The sequence below is a fragment of the Corylus avellana genome, chromosome 6, assembly GCF_965113065.1.
Source record: "Corylus avellana chromosome 6, dhCorAvel1.hap1.2, whole genome shotgun sequence".
Taxonomy (NCBI): Eukaryota; Viridiplantae; Streptophyta; class Magnoliopsida; order Fagales; family Betulaceae; genus Corylus; species Corylus avellana.
Genome location: NC_142495.1, coordinates 1,335,524 through 1,356,728, shown reverse-complemented (window position 1 = coordinate 1,356,728; position 21,205 = coordinate 1,335,524). Strand labels below are relative to the sequence as shown.

The 21,205-nt window shown below is 36.7% G+C and overlaps 2 protein-coding genes across 6 annotated transcripts; one reads left to right on the top strand and one right to left on the bottom strand.

The window, feature by feature from the left end:
- Positions 1-2,093: 2,093 nt before the first annotated feature.
- On the top strand, positions 2,094-7,728 carry LOC132186390 (BTB/POZ domain protein). 4 transcript variants are annotated; one of them, XM_059600346.2, is made up of 3 exons: positions 2,094-2,110; positions 2,784-3,699; positions 6,299-7,728. In XM_059600346.2, exons 2-3 carry the CDS (start codon positions 3,067-3,069, stop codon positions 7,289-7,291), a joined length of 1,626 nt encoding a protein of 541 aa, XP_059456329.1. In that variant the 5' UTR covers positions 2,094-2,110; positions 2,784-3,066; the 3' UTR covers positions 7,292-7,728. The 4 variants fall into 4 exon arrangements, with proteins under 4 accessions (XP_059456329.1, XP_088373959.1, XP_059456327.1 ...); XM_088517833.1 differs by lacking the exon at positions 2,094-2,110 and adding an exon at positions 2,167-2,364; XM_059600344.2 differs by lacking the exon at positions 2,094-2,110 and adding an exon at positions 2,167-2,402.
- A 7,020-nt stretch (positions 7,729-14,748) lies between these two features.
- On the bottom strand, positions 14,749-20,881 carry BLH4 (BEL1-like homeodomain 4). Of its 2 annotated transcripts, none has more exons than XM_059600758.2 (5): positions 20,546-20,881; positions 18,927-20,349; positions 17,701-18,086; positions 17,193-17,253; positions 14,749-15,650 (listed from the first exon to the last, which is right to left on the bottom strand). In XM_059600758.2, exons 2-5 carry the CDS (start codon positions 20,214-20,216, stop codon positions 15,036-15,038), a joined length of 2,352 nt encoding a protein of 783 aa, XP_059456741.2. In that variant the 5' UTR covers positions 20,217-20,349; positions 20,546-20,881; the 3' UTR covers positions 14,749-15,035. The 2 variants fall into 2 exon arrangements, with proteins under 2 accessions (XP_059456741.2, XP_059456740.2); XM_059600757.2 differs by having other exon boundaries at positions 18,927-20,274.
- Positions 20,882-21,205: the final 324 nt, after the last annotated feature.

Sequence of the window (21,205 nt, the reverse complement as noted above, 5' to 3'; positions counted from 1 at the left end):
AGAATTTAAAGATTATTCCATTAAGTATATATATATTTTGAAATCTCAACTATTATTTTCAAATAAAAAGATGACAATTTTTATCACTTTATTATTACCATCTTTATCACTGTTCATCACATTATTATTTATTATAGAAAATGATAAATAATGAAGTGACAATGTTGATGTGGTAAAATCTCTATAATTTAATTTGAAAATAACGGTTGATTGAAGAAACATGATTAGTAAAATATCATAGAAATTCTAAAAATTCTTAATCCGGTCATATCAAACATGACTTGATTATTACGTTAAACTAGCACATGCTTGACCGTTAGAAAAAATGGGATAATTTACAGCGGCACATCAGTAAAGTAGAAAAAATGTGTGATATATAATATTGAGAAATGCTATCACATCTTTAAAAAAAAATAAAATAAAAAAAATTTACCATTAGATCTGTAAGACCCAACATTAAATTTGAAAAAATATGAAGAGATAGAAAATAGCCTTTATTTGTAACATTATGCAATAATAAATAAAAAAAAAAAAATCCAAAAAACCACATTTTTATCTATTTTTTCTTGCCAATAACTCTTAATATCTAATAGCAAGCATGTGTCCATGACCTACCACATGAGGAGCATCGATGTCGGTTTTCTTTTTGGTATCATTCATGATGAAAACATGGTCTTGCTTTATCCACTCTTTCATCATTTGCAAGCTCTATTATTGCACTAAAGTCTAGAGGTCATGGTTGACATGGTCCATGCCCTTTAATAATGCACAAAACAACCTCAAAGAAATAAAAAGGACCAAGTCAAAAGGTTTTTAAAACATCTCAAGATTAGATACTATTTGGTATACTCACTCACACTCTCATGTGAAATTGTGCCATTGGATGGTGATGTTGTCCATTCTTTTTCTAAAGCAAACAGCAACTTCTCGAGGAACAAAGAAGAAACATGTCTGGCGTTCCTGTGGAGCAAAATTTGAATGGTCCTCCCTCTACAATTTTATAAAAGATGCATCGGATATTCTAGTGCTATTGGTGTAAAGGGTAGTTCATAGTTGGTTAACCCACTTTGGCTCTTGTGTATAGATGAGATCTCGATCTCGTGTAACGGGGCAATTCATGCAAGAATTTGTTCAGATTTCACTTGTTCATATAAGAGTTTGGGCTGTTTGAGTTTTACACATATGTTAAGATTGCTCGAATAGAAACATGGTCTCACATAAAATTGTTAGAATATATGAAATATACTCTTTATTTAAGGAACAATTCATCAATTTGGCCATGCTGTGAGACTCTGCTTTTCTCTTTTTTTTTTTTTTTTTTTTCTTTCCAGCATGATTCCCAGCTCACTCTCGACATCTTGAGGTAGCTGAGGAGTGAAGATATCACTTCATTAGTAGTCAAATTATGTCTAGACTCTAGAGGTTTGGATCTAAACTCTAAACAGCAATAATTGACAATTAGTAGTCAAATTATAGAGCTCCAAAATAAATTATCCAACAAATCAGATTGGACTATGTTCTTAGCCTTAGCCTTAGCCTCTTATTAGGTTGTATAATAAGGAGTGCCCAAAGAAAAAGGGGTTGGAGGACTACAGATTCTGTTTGTTATATATTTTTTAAACAAAAAAATCAACAAATAATTTAAACATAAAAATAATTTTCATATTTCCATCACATTAGAACACTTTTAAAAAAATAAAAACATAAAAACATAAAACCCCCAAAAATACATAAATAAATAGATCCTATCCTGGTGGTTTGTACCATCTAGTAGTCTCATCTGCCGTATCTTGATCTAGACTCTCAAGTAACGCTCATTCATCATTTTTCCTATAATGCCCAACTGCCCACCCTCCATAGTCTAACTTCTTAAGGCCAATTTGGCAATACCATAAGGGCATTTCAGTGATTGAATGACTTCATATTTGAACATCATTCTACATGACAGCGATGGTCTCTTTTAGCTATAGGGAATCCAGCAAAGCCCACTAAAAAACACAGAAGATTGTATTATAAAAATACCCCAAGGAAAAAAGATAAAGTGTAATTTGCAGAGGCAGAGGCATGCACATTCTGAGACCCACACACATTGCAATCATCAAAAGCAAAGGTAGACAGCAACTGCAAAAGTAGGAAACACAACCCATGAGCCATCACCTCTTTAAATTCGTTTTTCACTTTCTAGTTTTTCTGGGATGATTTCGGTAATTCTTTAAACTTTACAAATTAAAGAGCCACTACTGGACTAATTATTATTCCACCCTGAATATCTCTGTTTAGTGGTTCCCTTGATGCTTGACACAAGGAGCTACCTTTCAATCATTTTACGCACTTGTGGGCTTAAAAAGTATATGAGATAAAGAGGTGGGTTTTCAGTGAGCTCACAGATTATCACTTCCTTGGTGAGTTTCTGATTTTTTTTTTTTTTTTTTTCGCTATTTTGGGGTTTTAAGATTCCTTCTGTTGAGTATAGAAAAGACTCATTTTGTGCTTGTTTCTGTGTCTGTTCTGGGAGTGGATCTGTAGTTGCCCCGTGATAGTGCTTTGTGAATACTTTATGTGGTTTGCTTTGATAGTAAATTGCTTCTCTGCAAAGACAAGTTTTTTAAAAGTAATTTTTGCTCTCTTTGGTACTGTGTGTCCTTACCGTTCTGCTATTTTGCTACCTTTAGATTGCAATTTTTTCTTTCTGTTTTAGAGAAACTACGATTTAGTTTATTTTGAATTTTATCAGCGGTGGTTTTCGTACAAAACTTTACTCATTCTTTCATATTGTTTTGTAGGAAAGGCAGCTCCTTCGGTGGAGGAAGTACTATGTGAGTTTGAGGTTCCTAGGCTCACCTTAAAAGCCCAGCTTTCCGGTTTTCCTATTTTTGTGTAATAGGGTACCAAAGCTGTGTTTGAGAAGAAGAGTTTTGTTTTCAAAGCAGCAGGCCCCCATTCTTGGAATTTTTATTTCCTTCTGGAAAGGTTGAGTAATTGTAGTAATCCTTTAGGGGTCCACAGTGATGTTTTCGTTGTAAATGCCACATCTTGAGTGAATATTCCTGTAAATTCTTGTTAAATATGGCTGAAATTAGACTTACAAGGGTAGAACAAGGCCAAACCAAGATCAGAAATGTTCCAATTGCCGTGACCCCAGAAGGTTTTTGGTGTTGTCCTTCTCCTGTTGTGTTTCAAAAGACCCTCAAAGCTCAAAACCCTCTAAACAAACCAAAACCCTCCTCATCGCCACCCAAGATCAATGTCCAGAAGAAACAGACCCCAGTGACTGAAAGAAAACCAACTCTAACTCCATCAAGGCCTGGAATTATTTCTGATGATCAACGAACTTTTGGCTCTGATACACCCGGCTTTAGTGTGCCTGTGGCTGCTGAGAGAGCACCGAGACCCAAAATTGAAAATTTGCCGAGGAAAGTGGCAATTGAGTTTGGTGAGCCTGGAACCAGTGATATGAAGGTGATTTTACTCGGAAAGCAGGGATTTTGTGTGAAGTTGAGCGTTCACAAGAATATTCTAGTGGAGAATAGCCGCTATATTGCTGATAAGCTTTCTGAACAGTCTGGTTTGTCCTTTCTGGAAATCGACGATTGTGAGGATGTTGAGATATATGTTGAAACTGTGGGACTAATGTATTGCAAAGAAATTAAGCAAAGGCTGATCAAGCAAAGTGTTTCGCGTGTACTCCGCATTCTCAAGGTAAGTAATTTGCATGCCCATGAAATGGATTTCTCCTTTTCACCCGCATTGATTGATTTGATCTATAAGTTATCTTGTTGGTAAAAGTTTGTTCCAGTGTAAAGCAATAATCTTAGGTTGCATTTAGATTTTAGGATTTATAATCAAGGAATTTGTATTCCTACCAAAAACAAGGGACCTACTTCTCATCGTATGAGTTAGCTGGTATGATAGAGTCCCCTCTCTGTCTGTGTCATCGAGTTGAAGAGCAATTGCTACTATAAATTGCTTGATATGAGTTTTAACAACACATGATAAATTTGAGCTCTGAGGGTTCTGCTCTATTGAAAACACGTTGTGTTATGAATTTAAAATAACATCTTATGACTAATCATTTCAAATCAATATCAAAGAAAGGCTAAATCCATCCAGGAAGTTCATAAATAGAAAAAACTTGTACTTTTCATACCTTATTCAAGCCATACAAACTAAAAACTGAAATCCGAATCTTTCTGTTCAAATAGTTCCATCTAAATAAACCATTAAGGGTTTACTGTCTTGATTGTTCTATTGTTGTTTGTATATGTAATTTGTCATTCCCGCCTTTCTGGATATAAGGATGGTTAGCCTTGTAATGGACAAGCAAATCCCTCCTGTTTGAAACAAATGTTTAACTCAATAATATAGAAAATTATCCCCATGTGGTCCTCATGTATGCAGATGTTTATGTAGGACCTCAAGCTATGATTTTCCTACTAGCACATACTAAATGTTTGACCGCTGTTTATGGTGTCTTAGGAGCAATAAATGACGATAGCTACTATAAACTTCCAAGGTTATCTAGGGTGGAAACTTGAGTATATAAAAAAACATTTAGTGCTCAGTCAAATTTTTCTGGGAGATCTTATATACTATCATGAATATTGAGTTGTTGGGAGCAACTGCATTTTTGGTGGTATCTTTACCTGAAACATGATACTCGTGGTCCAGGTGGATGAGGCACTAGATATGGATGACAGGGTTAATTAGCAATCTCATAATTTTGATTATTCTGGCATAATATGTATAGAAAATGGCATTTATCCAATTTTATGTTATTAAAAGTACTATTAATATTGTCTATTGTGTTGAAATTGTAGTTTATGCATGATGCATGTGTGCTTATTGGAGAAATCAGACCATAAACTATTTTTAGAAGAAAAAATGATTTAAACTGTTTGTTTTAGTGTGCGAAAACCTCTTCTGTAGCCAGTCTTCATTTTGGCCTGTGTGCGAAAACCTTTGGGATCTCTGACAAATTGCAAGATGTTTAGCATATGTTGCACAAGACTTGGCTTACTGCTTGTTTATATGTCTTTCACAGTTGGGCTCGTCTAGGGCCATATATCCACTGGTTCAAAATGTTTCTATTTTGCGACCTTAGTTTTGTTCTATTTGGATCTTTTTCTAATTTCAGGTTGTTCAACATGAATATATCATGCAAAAGTATATTTATTAGTTTTTGTTGCAAGCAGTTCTCAAATTGTGAATAGTTTTTCCATTCATTATTATTTATTTGCAGTATTTTGTATTGCAATTCATATAGAAAGGTTTAGGTAATAATGTAACTACCCCTATATATTGCAATATGATACATAAATTGATCTATAAACATAACCAATTTCATGATAGTCTTCTTGTTCAAAACATTCTTTGCTAAAATTATCCTCATAAACCTTTTCTTTTCACTATATTTTTAAAATTATTGTATAGAAATCTCGAAAGGTTCCAGGACATTAAAAGCAAGGTCTTGGAGAGCATAAATATTCATTTATTTCTCCCTAAAAGGAGTTAGTAGGGCTACGGATGACTTATGTTCAAGCCCATCATTTTTGTGGCTCTGGCATTGATATTGCTTCATTCATTGTCTACTGGAGCACACTGTGCTTACATTCTGACATAAAGTAACCTAATCAGTACACCATTATACTCCTTTTCCATGTGATATTGGCTCATTGCATGATATGTGTACTAACAACTATTTGGCACATTACTAAATAGCAGTAATTAACCTCTCCTCATTAATGCTTCCACCTTCTAAATGCATGAAGGTGCACTTCCATGTGTTGCCCTTCAATCATTTAGACGTGTCATTGTATGCTCTTTTTATGAATATACTTATTTTGTATGGCCATATATATCTCATCATAGAAAGAAAAAAAAAAGCAAAAAAATCCAAATTTGTAGCAATCCGTTTGCTTTGTACTATTAAGATTTTTTTTTTATGGGCTAAGAAAGCATTATGAAGAATAAGAACGCAGGGAAACTTGTTATAAATTCTTACTTCTTCTTCTCTCTCTCTCTCTCTAACATAACTAATCCTGATTGTTATCTCTGGCCATTGTTCTGTTTTAATCAATTACCAATTTGGACTGTTTTTCCCGAGTGGATTTATTGTAAGCTGATTGAAACTTCTTGTGTAATAAGTGTTTCTTCCTTGTACTGGTTAATTATTTCTTTTCTTGTATACTTGTCCAGTCATTGGATTTCACATTAGATTTTGGGATTAAGATATGTGCAAAAGTCTATAAAATATCTATAGTTACATGAGAACCTCACCTGATGGAGCTTTTATATGAAGGTCGCAGAACTACTTGGTTTCAACTCCTGCATGCAGTCATGTTTAGAATACTTGGAAGCAGTCCCTTGGGTTGGGGAAGAAGAAGAAAAGGTGGTTTCGTCAGTTCTACGACTCCAGGGTGAGGGTGTTGGAGTCACCCCTGTATTGAAACGAGTTTCTTCTGACATCTCCAGATCCCCTAAAGACACACTTTCACAAATAATTGACCTTGTTCTCAAAAGCAATGAGGAGCGAGGCCGACGGGAAATGAAATCAATAGTGCTGAAGCTCCTTAGGGAGAATAACAGCCTCCCAAGTTATGCAGGTTCAGCTGACATCTGCAATGAAACACTTTACAGCTCATGTAAAAGCTGCTTGAATTCGCTTTTGTCTTGGTTTAGACAGGCTGCTGAACCAGGGTTTGCTGATAAACCTATGGACAGAAAAGAACCTGTAGTGAAGCAAATAGCTCTAGAGGCTGATAACCTTTCCTGGTTGGTTGAGATTTTAGCTGATAGGCAGGCAGCAGATGAAGTTGCTCTATTGTGGGCTGGCCAGCAAGAGTTGGCTACCCTGCATTCAAAGCTGCCTATTGTGTCTCGCTATCATGTTAGCTGCATCACAGCAAGGCTATTTGTTGGCATTGGAAGAGGCGAGCTCCTGCCTTCAAAGGACACCCGTCAATTGCTATTACAAACCTGGTTAGAGCCATTGATTAATGACTACAGCTGGTTACAACATGGGTGCAGGTCCTTTGATAGAAAGGTTGTAGAGGAAGGAATTGGTAGGACAATCCTCACCCTGCCTCTAGAGGAGCAGCAGAGTATTTTGCTTTCTTGGTTGGGCAGTTTTTTGAAGGCTGGTGATAACTGCCCAAATCTTCAGAGAGCCTTTGAGGTCTGGTGGCGGAGGACATTCATTAGGCCTTACATGGAAGCACAAGGTACTCTTTTGCAGTCAGATAGCTCAATGGCATCACCAGTAGTAGAGCTGAAGAAATATCCACATGAGTGATTGTACAGTTGACTATACAGGGATTATCTTTCACAATCTGCTGAACTTAAGGTTTATAAGAACAAAAGATGATGATTGTCTCTCTTTAGCAAAGGCAGATGTGGCAGATCCCCTTAGGAGTGACACTGGCGTGGTGACTTGTGTACTGAGCTTCATGCATAATCTTTTGATTAATGCTTATAGGGATTGCAAGAAGTTCCTTTTGGTTTGGTGGATGTGGGTTGATCGCTTGATGTAGGAAATCCTGAAAAGGAATGTGATTGATAAGTCGTTGCTTCTTGTGAGTTTTTTTTTTATCTGAATGGATAAGATTGAAATCATCAATGGTGACATGACCACTACATATATGTTGTTTGTAGTTACAGCCATGAAACTGATTCCCATACTGTCTTTGTGTTGTTTGGTTTTAATGCTCATTTACTCCTAATTTTTCTTGTGGGAACACTCTTATAACCAATAAATCCTCATTTGATCTAGGAGACTGCTCAACTCCTTTGTAAAGAGTGTTATTAGAGGTATTACAGTTTTAATTTCAAGTTCGTTAAAGATTTATGTGGCAGTTCACTTTATACTTATCACTTTAGTTGCTAGTCCACATGGCACTTCCTCAGACAAGGCCATATGAAATCATCCTTATGGGCCATACATATGATTTGTTCAATTTTTGGTTCAAAGTTCAGTTCATGTTTGAATGCTCTAACTCTCTTTGTCAGTGCCCCCTTATAATAATTATTCATGTTAGAAATTCCTTGTCACTTGTAAATATTGTTTAACTTCACATAAGGGAGTTCTCATAGTCTAAATAAGTCAAAATTGATGGTCTTAGGCTTCGATATACCTTCACATCTTCGTTTGGAAAGGACCCTTTGCTTACAATTTTGGTTAGTTCGAAAGCCTTGTATGGGGCAAAGGCTTGAAAGTTGACATGCGAAGCCTTTGACGGATTTGGCCCGATTTGGTTATATTTCGAATTTCTAAGCCTTGTACTCGACCACAATTATCTCAAAAGTTTAAGTAGATTAATTTAATAATTTAATTAATGTTCTAACAATCTCTCTTTTACATGTGAGTTCAAACTCTTCCAAATAGCGGAGTGACTGTTCTAGCCTTCTAGGAGGATTTTATTTGGTGGATTGTTTAAAGGAAAATCCCGATCGAACGGATTGTAGCTTTGTAGTTGAGATGTCACAAAGGGGGCGACTTATAGCCTAGATTAAAATGTCTTTGTATTAATATATATGTATAAGTAAAGCCGCCAAAAGAAAGATGGCTACCATCGGGTCTATTGACGGTGGCTCATGTTGAATGTGTAGTATAGTATTGTACGCCATTAACAAAAAATGTATCCAGTCATGCATTAAAAAAAAAAAAATGTATGGATATTGCACATCGGAGATGAAGAAGAATATGTTTATGATAAGGTAGTACACTAAAATAATGGTAAGTCCAAGATGATGGGTAAGTTGGACACCAACATGTGCTGCTTTGCTGTGTCATCTTTAATTCATTTGCGCATCCCACGCATCCAATCTTTAAGAGATACCTGTGCTTAATGTTTTCTTGCTGTGCCTCACTCACTCTCCTGCAGTCCCTCTAGCTCATTCATGTCCTTCATTCAACACAGATGCAATGCAACTTCTCTGGCTTACTGGCGGACTGATTAAGTGGGCATCCATGGAAAGAAATAAAAGTGCTCACATTTATGTATATTTATGTTTTACAGCCGTAAATAGATTATGAAATGAAAAATATGAAGGAAAAATTATAAAATGTAAGAGCCTCTACGTACTTGCATTATTTATTGTGTCTGCACGATTTCAAACATACACAATTGACTCCTCAAACATGCAATAAGTTTCGTTAACAGTAAGTCGACTCGGGACAATAATTAATGTTCATTTTGTCCGCAAGGCATGCATATGCGATCCTATATATATATATATATATATATATATATATATATATATATATATAAGAATCCTACGTTTGATTTTATGGATGTTCATCGCTCTACTGATGAGTTCCCATCATGATTCATGTCCAAGAAATCAGCCCAAAAATTTCTACATCAACACGTGATTCTGAACTGTTGCATATAACTTGTCATTGTAAATCATGTGCGCATGCATTCAGAAACATGCGATCTTTAAGAGGTACCAGCTGCCTGATCGCAACGTGCTAATCTTAAAGATGATGATGATGATATATCTAGTGTGTGTGTTCAGAATAAAATTACAGTACAAGTTCATCAGATTTTGGGCCTTATAATCAATGACAGGCCCACATAGCTATTAATTAAATAGTAGGAGATATAATCCAAATGGAGTTCTATTGAAATAAGTCCTACTTAAAGTCTAAATTGAAGTATGAGCCCAAGTCTAATTCCATGTCTCAGGACTCCCAAATCAACTCAAATAAGAAAACTAGTCCAAGTCTACCTCAACTCTTCAACCTATAAAATAGGCTCCTATGCAAGGTACAAAAGGATCTTCTCATACTCTCTCAAACGAGAATACAAAATAGAGCTCAATTAGTTTGTAGATTGAATTATTGTGTGTTGAACCATAATATTTCTCCCGAAAACTGACTTAAGCAGCGATTGTAAGAACACGTAGATTGAATTATTATGTGTTGAAGCATAATCTTTCTCCAGAAAACTGACTTAGGTATCGGAGTTTCCCCTACATGCATAAAGCGATTGTGAGAATGCGTAGATTGAATTATTGTGCGTTGAAGCACAATCATTCTCCCGGAAACTGACTTATGCATTGGAGTTTCTCCTGCATAGAGCGACTGTGGGAACACAAAAGACGTATTGAAGATTAAGAACACCCCAAAGAACACGCAGTTCACACCATACCAAAAACAGCTAGACAAAAAACTATATATATATAATGTATGCGAGTGTTGAGGTACATATTTATTGTGTCGGTAGATGTTCAAATTGACTCTTCAAATGCAGCAACTTTCGAAAACAGGGGCACTAATCATCAATGTTTTTAGCATTTATGGACTAAATAGTATGAATGTACAAACCTTTATTCATTTCCTGTAATTCGTACAACTACTACTAGGTATTATAGATCAACTGTTCTCCCCTTCGTCGTATTGAATAGATCCGAAAATGGTAAATAAATAAGGCTTTGAACATAAATGTGGCAATCAGGGGCTTCAGGCTATATATGGCATTAAAGCTTACTTATTACCATGATGCTGAGAGTAGTAATTTTTACTATTGACCAAGATTTCTGCCTTGGGTGTCCGCTTTCGGTGCTTGCTTTATGGTGATACGGTTAGTGGGATGTCCCTAAGCCCACCCAAAACGCATGTTTCTCCACAGGTCTAGGAAGATGGTTGATCCGCCTTCGGGACAAACCGTGCCCGGCATCATTGACTGATGGTAACCTGATTGCCGATTTATGGCAAAAGAACCATAGAAAAAAAGGTATTCTCTTATTAACGAGCTTATCTATTTAGACTTGGCTCGATAAGCAAATGATTTGAGAGAACACTTCCTAATAAGAAAGCTAGTCATGACTCATTCATGATCATATATATGCTACATTCCATATCAAATCTTTGACCTCGGTGCCTTGCCATATCAAACCCATTTAACACAAACAACAACAGTGCTATAAGAAAATATGACAAACCCTATTTTGACGTTGCATACTCTTTCCTTCTCACTCTTTTATTCTCTAGTTTCTCTTTCAAATACCTTACTATCATCAGCATTGGAGTGTCCTTACAAGCTGTTTTGACAGGATTATCGTTGAGTACATTCACTTTCAAGTCTATTTATGTTAAGTTTTTATACGAATATTTCTTGTCATTAACCGAGTCCTCTATATCCCAATTAACTAGAAATTAGTATTCTTTGTGTACAACTTTATTACAAACTAACCCATCAATTTATAATTAGTGACATGGTTAAAAATGAATAGTTAACAACTATCATGCCATCACCTGGGGCAGAGATGGGCCTTCGATCTCTTTTTATGAAGAAACTGGATATTCTAGGTAATCAATTTGGTACACTCAGTACATCATTAATCAATATCCCTTGCCAGCATCTATATATGGCAGTGATGGGCCTTGTCTATCTTTATCATGAATCAATATTTCTTAGGTTTTATTTACCAAAATAATCAATCACAGCTATGAAGCAGTGGCATATCTACCTGTATTCAAGCTTTAGGTTTCATTAATATCATACGCCAACCCACGTGGGCTGGCGTAACACTGGCTATGGACAGGTGACCCTGTCCTGCCTCTGCAACCAATCAGCTCCATTGCTTAAGCAAATTTACAGGCCAGAGATGGGCCCAAGCCCAACAATTTCACAACGTGTCCCACCTCCTATATTTCCAAATTTTTAGGGCCCACGTAAAGGTTATCTGGTTGGTGGACAGCCCTTGGGTCGCCTTGACCCTAGAAAGAAGATTGTATCCGACAGGTAGCTTTCTATATAGCAATTTAGGTGGGCACCACGCCAAGTTGATCTTCTCCTCCTGCAATTGTATTATCAATTATGTATTGTGGGCAGAGAGGAAGGTGGGGGCCTTTTTATAAATGAGAAATTTAAGAATCTCCTATAAGATTTTTTCGTCTGTTTGTTCACATTTAATTTGTGTAATTTATGGCACCAAACAAGACAAAGAAACCATTCTGAGTGGGAAACCACTATTGATTGAGTATAGTAAATTAAGTAGGTCTTTCATCTTTGAGCCTATCACTTGGCCCGGATGACATTGAACAGTATCACAGGCTATGGCGGCCCCCACGCATTCAATGAAAAGCTTAAAAATACATTTAAAACAAACAAACAGAACATAAATCTCTGATTCATCGTATACAAACCATCAATTTTGTTGTTCGGTTTCCAGATCAGATAATAAATATGAAAAAGTTTTTCATATATTAAATTTATTCTTAAGTTTTAGCTTGGCAATTCAAATGGGTAAATTGCTGAAAATCCGAAATGGGGTAATTAATTTGCCTTGCCTTCCTCTTCCGCATGATGATGCCTAGCTACCCTATAGTTACCCTAGCCATGCTGCTTTTTAACTTTACAACCAGACAGCTCAGTGATTACATATAATATTGCATGTGGTTTTCAGCACCCCATTAAGGGTTTAAACTTTAATGTCGATGTCTACATACATCCTGGGTACTCTAACATCGTACATGAATAGGATATACAAATAAAGAAGAAAAAAAAAAAAAAAAAAAAAACCTTGAAGAACAAGAACCGAGAACGGTCCATTTGAACATCGATCTTAATCCTAATAGTTAGCGTCTGTAGTGTTTTTAATTAACTTTTAATTAGCATATCCCCACTTCAAAGAATAGAATACGACTGAAAGTGACATTGCATGATACCTGGATGGCTGGAATTATATAGGCATTGTTTATTTTATCGCTGCTAGCTAGCTACATCTTTTGATATATATATATATATATATATATATATATATACCTACACACACGATAGAACGTTTTGTTGATGGTTGCAGGGGACCAACTTGGTAAATCCTAAAGGACGCATTGTTTTCGGTTAATTAGTTATGGAGTTACTCAAAGGAAAAGCAATGTATTAGGTAAAGAGTACTTGTTGCTTTGCAGATTGTTGTTTGGGATTCTAAGGAACCTTCGTGGCATTGGTTAGCACGTAACAGACAACAAAACCTACTGCTCTAGCTACCTATTTCGTGACATAATAAAGACACAAGATTGACAACCTATTTCGTGTTTATACCATCCAGTACTGCCTCAACAGACCATTTATGTTAGGTAGCAAGATTCATGCATTTTTCTTCTTCTCAATAATCAACCAAAGCATCAATATTACTCCATGTAATTAATTTTTACATATATGCATTTTTATAACGTGCCAGCGTAATATATATAAGTTGGATTGAAGAAAATTCTTTTGACATTTTTTTTTATTAAAAAAAAAAAAGAAGAAAAAAAAAGGAAGTGTCCTTCGTTTGAAGAGTACCACATTTCAATTTTCATTAAGGGCTTGTTATGACCTTGCAATAGTAAATGCGGTCAAAGTGGAGGACAAAATTTGGAGCAAAGTTAGCCATATGGTAGATGGTATTAAAGAGAGAATGCGAATGTTGCGATTATGTAGAATTGAACATGTAAAAAGTTATGCAAATTCAGCCGCTCATGTTTTAGCTAGAAAGCTATTAAGTGTATCATAGATAATATTTGGCTTGAAAAAATTTCAAACTGTATCTATAGTATTGTAGTCAGGGAGCAAATTGCCCCTGTTTGATCATTGATTTTCATCAATAAAGGATGTATTTGTTCCCAAAAAAAAAAAAAAAAAATGTGCTTGTTATGGCACAATTGAATTAGCTTGTCATGGCCCAAAAATAATTTCCTTCCCAAATGATGCATTATCCTCTCATGTGTACTTATTGTTTTAGTAATTAGAGGCATAATGTCATGAGACGATGATACATCATATTTTTTTTTATTGAAAAAAAAAATGGAAATAGAGCATTTCTCGTGTCTAAAATGTTGCTATATAAAGAACAATTAAGGCACCAAGTTTCATTCTCTTCTCTTGAGCTTGACTCAAAACTACTAAATAATTATGTTAAATATATCTATACATTGTGGAAATTAAGTTATATATACCTAGGCTAGCAATGGCATACGGATCAATATTAGTTAATTGTGTCAATTAACAGCTGATCAACTCATCTAATTAAGCCTTTTATTCTCAACTTAACCCGAACAACAACCATACTTGCATGATTTCCTACTGATCAGCAATATTCCATAATAGTGTACAAATAATCTTTAAAAAGACGGAACATAATTTATCGGCATGTTTTGGGTTCTACATACATAATGTTTATTAATTAAGTGTTTTAAGCAAAATGCTTATTGTAGCAATTAACAAAAAAAATATGATGAGTTTAATTTGTTTTTTTTCTTGTTCTTCGTGGTTAATTTTTGCATGTACGTAGTTGATAAAAGTAGAAAATGACTCCACCAACAAAGCAGGCATTTCTGAGTAACAATTTTGTACAGTCCTTTTGAAAGGGAAAGCTAGACTACAAAAGTAGTCATCACTAAATATAACATTTGAAACCATGAAAACACATCATGTACTTCAATACGTAATGAAAGAGACAAAACAGACAAGCCCTCAATTCCAATGTTGCACCATCTGTCTACAATTATCACTCATGCATTGAATTTTTAATTAGCTTTCAATATATACAGAATGATCATGTTCACAAAGGTGGGAGATTATATATAAATAGCCCATGTGTAGGGTTTTAATTGTGTCATTATTCAAAATATCATAGACAGATATATAAATAAGACAATATCATCAGATATATATATATATTACCCATTGAAATCTAGTGCTTATATATATATATATATATATATATATATATATAGCCCTCTCTCTAGCTTTCTGTCTCTCAAAATATGGTTCCATGTTATTCTAGTAAATACTCCTATTAAGGTACAAACCTTAAGTACATAAAAGGAAGTACGTAAAAACAATCTACTATACAATTATAATAGACCCTCATACAGCTAACTAGCTTAATGCTACGTTTCTGATAATGTGTTTTCTTAATGGTGGGGAACCAAAAAAAAAAAAAAAAAAAAAGAAATAAAAGGATGAAGAAACTAAAATGGTGTTTTGTTTTTTCTCTCTCTCTCTCTCTCTCTCTCTCTCTCTTTAAGCTACTATAGAATGACTTTAACATCCCCCGAAGTCTCTAACTGAGAAAGAAGAACTTTTCTCGGGCATGTTTCCGGCATGGCGTAGCCCTAGAGTGAGTGACACATCGCCAGCCGTGGTCCCAAACCTAATGAGCGTGGACCCGATGTCAGCATTACCAGAGATGGTCCCAAAGTGATCAGCTGCAACAACGCTGCCACGGCGACACGTGTCATCGGCAGCCATTGATCTGTGTTGGTGCATGTCCGAGCTGTCATGGGCCGGCGGGAAGCAATGGGAAGCAGGAGGTGCCACCTCAGAGGTCGCGGTGGTGGAGTTGGCTTGGTTTTCCGAGAAGCACTGTCTATTGATTGCGATAAGTGAAGGGTCGCTTTCGGACGCATTGACATCGGATCTTTTGCCTGTTGGCGTAGTAGTTGCTGTTGTTGTTGTTGCTGTTGCTGGTCCTGTCGTTGATGCTGGTGTGGCAGCTGACGCTGTGGGCGTTGGAGTTTGTGCGAGGCCACTGTTATTTGGGTTCCTTTCTCCTTCTCTCTCCTCTGTTCCATCCTCTTCTTTCGTTTCTTGTTGGTACATCTCTTCCACCATGGGTTTCCACAATCGAACCCTGGCATTAATGAACCAGTTTGAGACCTGAAAAGAACACACATTTCAAATCCTCCTCATCATCGTCAATATATATATTTAAATCTTATTTCTCTCCTTTTAAAACCATTATTTACATCATTGGACAATTACACTAAAGAAGTGATGAAATAATTCATCAATACCACGCATGCATGTCGATTTAATACATATTAACTGAATTTTTCCACTCATTTTTTGACAAAAGGAAAACTTTCCACGCAAAATAAGTAACCTGCATGTCACCCAAAAGAAAGTGCTTAATTAACCATTTTCTTGTGTGATTAAGTGATTAATCATTGCAATTAATCAAGAAGAATTCTGCCAGCGTGTTCCGTATACCTAACGATCAGTATGGCCATATCAATTACGTAAATATTTTGACTTGTTTCCCAAAGCTTTGCAGCAATATTATTCAATTGTGTAAACAGTGAATTAGTACCCTAGCTAAGATGTTTTGGCTTATTAGAAATGACAACCCTAACAAGTTGGTAAAACACGACAATCAACATTGCTTATTAGAAAGGTCACTGCATTTAATTATGAACCCAAATCACTAACTTCTATTAATGAGTCGTATTACATAAGACGTATGGGTAAGTATTTCTTTCTTAGCCAATAATAGGGCATATTTATGTCGTGTTTTGGCTTTTCATATGAAACCAAAACATTTAATAAGACAAACTACTTAGATGTATGATAATGATCATAAATAACTATAATAATAATAATTCTCTTTATTTGTCTAGTGAATTATGCTAAAAAAGAATCCAATTGACCAGGAGAATTTAGCTGCTACATGACAATAACCATTATATATTCATGATATAAAGACAATTTATTCATTTTTGTACACACCTTCTTATTTACACTAATGTTGTTTTTTTTTTTTTTTTTTTCTTTTTGACATATTCACACAAGAGAAAAATAAGAGATTTAAACTAATGATTTTCACTTTATAAGGTATGATCTCTATCTGATTGAACTATCCCTTAAGGCCTACTATTGTCGTTTTAAATTAAAATGAATGACATAACTACAATAATGTAAATTAAAAATGGTAAAAATAAAATAACATGACATTGGAGGGCAAATTAAAAGTTCACTCTTTGTCAAGTAGCCGTATTTATTGTCTGTCTTTATGGCTTTATCGTGTGGTTGGATGCTGTCATTGGATATGAGAGAGAGAGAGAGAGAGAGAGAACCAAAGCTGCAAACTCTCATGTCTCATCTCTAATGTACTTTAGTCTGGTCTTTTATTTTCAGAATTTATGTCATGATGGAAAGAATCCAAAGTAAAAGAAAAATAAACGAAGAAAATAGTTGTCTTTCTCTAACAAAAAAACCCAAATCCATGCAAGTCCGACTGAACTTACTGCTGGTCCCTTCCTTTCCATGGGTTTCCTATTCTTTCATCTTTGTTAATAGACTTAAAAAGAAAAAAAGAAAAGAAAGAAAACACCCAGAAAAAGATTCTCTATCTCTGTGTGTGTTTGTACTTTGATTCTAGTGTATAATTTAAGATGAGAAAGGAGAGGGAGAGAACCAAACCTGATTTCTCGATAAACCAGTCTGTCGTGCCAACAGATGTTTATCTGCATCGCTTGGGTACCTGAGAAAGAGACCAGAAAATGACATCAGTTGTGTATAAAGAGAAACCGAGCTTTCTGCTCCCCTAGACGGTATTGAAACCTTTCCATCTTTGCCTGCATGGGCGTGAGAATCTAAGAGAAAGAAAGGGAGACCAGCAGCACAATGAGTTTGTAAGATGAGGAGGGAGACCATCAGACCAAGAAAGAGAAAGATCTATGCATAGAGTTTAATTAATGGGACTCTTTTTACAGCTTTTTGCTGACGAGACAATATCTAAGGACACTGCGACACACTAATCAAAAAGTTTATGCATATTTCTAGTTAACTCATCATCATAAATAAAATAAAAAAGTAGATGATTTTCTTAAAATTGATATCATAGATATAATTCATTAATTTATTAGGAATGTGGAAAATGGGGGGGGGGGGGGGGGGGAATGGGGGGGGGGTAAAAAAGGGTACGTACGGATGAAGAAAATGCTCAAAAAGCCAGGCTCTGAGGATGTTGACCGAACGTTCAGGCAATCCTCGTTGGGGTCTCCAAGCTTCTTGCTCAATCATCCCCATTTGATGAAAGGCTCTTTGCTGTCTTAGGCTTTGCTCTAGCAGTTTAAGCCTCGGAGTCTCTCCCTTGGTTATTCCTGAGCTCCCTGCACCATCTTTTTCTCCTAGAAGCTCGCAGCTGTGCTTCAATTGTGCTGATATCGCATCCTTTAAACACCGGAAATGCCTAGACATTGCCTTCTGCGCAAGGGCAGTATAAGGCACTGCCGATCCAAATCCCATTACCAGATCGAACGAGTTCACTACCATTTGCATCTGTTCACAGTAGTGGTTGTATCTTCGATCCACCTGCTCGTAAATATTTACAAATAACAATATTGTCATTTAATTTTCTCTCATAAATTGTATACTCTTTACTCATTATATATACAAAAGTTTATAATTAATTAAACCAACTTGGAATATCATAGTAGAGATAGAGAAATTGAAAAAGTTGGTATATAGGAGGACTTTGTGGCTAGCTCCTAAAGGAAATAAACCCCAAAGCTGACAAATAAATGCTCGGTACAGTGAAATGATGGGTTTATGGGAAGAAAGAATATCCTTGTCTTCTCTCTTCCCCAAATACAGCCGATTCATGACAGACTTGGGGTGCTTAAAGAAACACAGTAATAAAGAAGAAAGGAAAAACATCCCCTTCCATTCCCACAGTCAACCAACTATGGTGATATATATATATATATATATATCAATGGCTTTCCCTGCAATGCCACTCATGACAACTTCCTACGTAAATGGGGCATCTCTCACAATCACCTTATTAGTCTCTTACGTTTTCACCTAACCAAAACCCAAGAGTATATATATCTTGTATAAGTTGTAACACACCCCCCACCAATCCCAATCAATAATATAAAATACATAATCACACACTACTGACTTGATCCTGTTGAACCCTATTTCACCAGCCGGCTTTTCTCTACGGATATGTAATGTAGGTTTATAAAATAATAAGCAAATATATATTATATAATGAAAACTTGCCGGAACTTTTGTGTTTGTCCCGGTGGTTTTTCTGAAAAAAATAATGGAGTAAATAAATAGGCCAAATGATTGACTCCTGCGACTCTTGAGGGGAGAGAGAAGGTGTGAGAGAGAGAGAGAGAGAGAAGGAGTAAGATTACATGCCTCATCAAGCATGGAAAGAAGTTTGACCTTCCTTCTCTGATGCTCAATCCTGTCAGCTGCTGACAATGGAGGGAGATCCTTGGATGTCGATGAAGAACCGGCGCCACTATTACCTGGATTGGAGCTAGGGTTGTTGGCGTTGTGCCTTCCAAATTTGTTCTTCTTGAATTGACCCCTACCCACGCTGCAAAACTCTTCCAATAATTCTTGGGCGGCTTTAACATACTTTGAATTCCTCAGCACGTTCACCACGCCTAATGACGACCCAAACCCCACCGGAACCTGGTGGTTCTGATGAGCCGCCACTCCTTGAAAATGCAATGGATTCTTGTAATATTGACCGGACGATGACCCCCCACCTGGTTGGTTGTAATACAATATCCCGCCATCCCCCATCCGCAATTCCTCCGCTTTAGCCGCTTCCAGATGTTGCAAGGAAGACGACAAAGACAGTGAAAGGCCTTGGCCCTCCACAACCCCTCCAATTTCGGCGGCGGTTCCTCCTTGATCGTGGCCGCTGTCGGAATTTACCCAAGTGAATTGACCAAACCCCCCTCCTGCGGCTCCCGAGGGTGCGAAGCCTTGAAGAGAAGTGGATGGGTTTGGAAGCAGCATGTGTAGAGTGGAAGAAGTTGGAGGAGGAGGAGGTGGTGGTGGTGGTGGAGGGGAGGGAGATCTTGGCTGTGGATTCATTAAGAAAAGCTGCATGGCAGCCGCTGAGTCCGCAGCATTAATGCTTGAAATCTGATGATGATGATGGTGGTGATGATGAAGACTGTCACGGCTATTCACACTATTCTGATTCTTTGCATCTCCCAACGGCCCCAACCCCACCACCATCCCTTGCCTGTTTCCGTACCACTCATTCGTCACCACCGCCGGGTGCGGCCGCGGGGAACGATAGTTGGGTGCCATCGGCTGGTCCAACAAGTCTGCTGATGTGGCACCCCCGTGAGGGAAATTGAACATCTCTGATAACATCCCGGCTGTCTCATACGCGGGTAGGCCTCCGGATTCTTCTTCATCTATCCCCACCAGTTGTGGTGGTGGCGGTTCGAAGCCTTGCTGCACTCTCAGCTTGTCCCTGCGGATCTGCTGGGCTATGTGGTGTTGATGATGTTGTTGTTGTTGTTGTTGCTCTTGGTGTGACACGGCCGATCTGTCAAACCCATTGGAGAAGCTGAAGATGCCGTGGTGGTAGTCTTGGGACATAGAATTGGACTTTTCTGGGATTGAAATTGAGTGGTGGGTTTTTGGGTGGGAGAAAATTGGTGGTGTTGCTAGTCCCATATCACAATCTTCTGCTTCATCATCTCTTTCTTTGCTTTCTTCAGGCTCTTCTCAATTCCTGAATTACGGATCAGTCACAGACAAGCAAATGGAAGAATACAAATATTCATCTCTCAGTTTTCGAGTCATTCATCTACAATAACCAAAACAAAATTTCAAAAAAAATAAATAAAAGAAGAAACGAGGGAGAGAACAAGATGGGTCTTTGTTGTTGATTTTTTTATTCCCCTTTTTATCATTTTCAGCTTTGTTCATCACACACACGCATATATATATATATACACACACACACACACATATATATATATATGAGTACTGAGTGTATGTACCTCTTAGAGTTGCACAGTGTGAAAGGAAGTAAAGCTCTCAGACATCGTTTTCCCTTCTGTGGTATTGAAAGCTTCTCGAATTCCTCCTCTTTTCTCTCTCTTTGTGTTGTCGCTCCTTCTCTCGTCTCTTTCTTTCTCTTTCTCTCCTTTTATCTCTCTTTGGTTGCTCGTTGCAGCAAGTGTTTTTGCAATCACCCTCTGGAAAGAGAGAGATGGAACTTCATACTATATAAAATAAAAATGGAGGCTTTGGGAGTACTGATATCTCTCTCAAACAAACTCAGGCCAGAAAGAGAGAGAGAGAGAGAAAGAGAGAAGCAGTCGCTTTTCTTCCTTCTTACCTCCTTTTTACTCACCAACAATATTAGCTTCTATTTATTTTTATTTATTTCTCCTTTTGTCAAAGAAAATTGAAAATGGAATCTTATAACATGTAGACCAAAACACAAAGGAAACTACTTCCATTTTATTAGTTGTTTGCTCCTATGACCAAAATAGCCTTTATCTATAGCACAGTACTGTCACTCCTACATTTTTTTACTTGTTTACTTCACCAAATTATCCTCAAAATTACGTATATCATCTCTTAACCATATATTAAGCAATTTGTAATCGGGTAATTTTTTTTATTCAATAAGCAAAAAATGAACATTTACTGTT

Coding starts and splice junctions, on each gene's coding strand:
- BLH4 (XM_059600758.2), bottom strand. CDS start 20,216: ATGGGACTAGCAACACCACCAATTTTCTCCCACCCAAAAACCCACCAC. Junction 18,087..18,926: donor TTCTTTCCATGCTTGATGAG/GCATGTAATCTT, acceptor ATTTACGAGCAG/GTGGATCGAAGATACAACCA. Junction 15,651..17,192: donor CTGGTTTATCGAGAAATCAG/GTTTGGTTCTCT, acceptor TGTTCTTTTCAG/GTCTCAAACTGGTTCATTAA.
- LOC132186390 (XM_059600346.2), top strand. CDS start 3,067: ATGGCTGAAATTAGACTTACAAGGGTAGAACAAGGCCAAACCAAGATC. Junction 3,700..6,298: donor GTGTACTCCGCATTCTCAAG/GTAAGTAATTTG, acceptor TTTTATATGAAG/GTCGCAGAACTACTTGGTTT.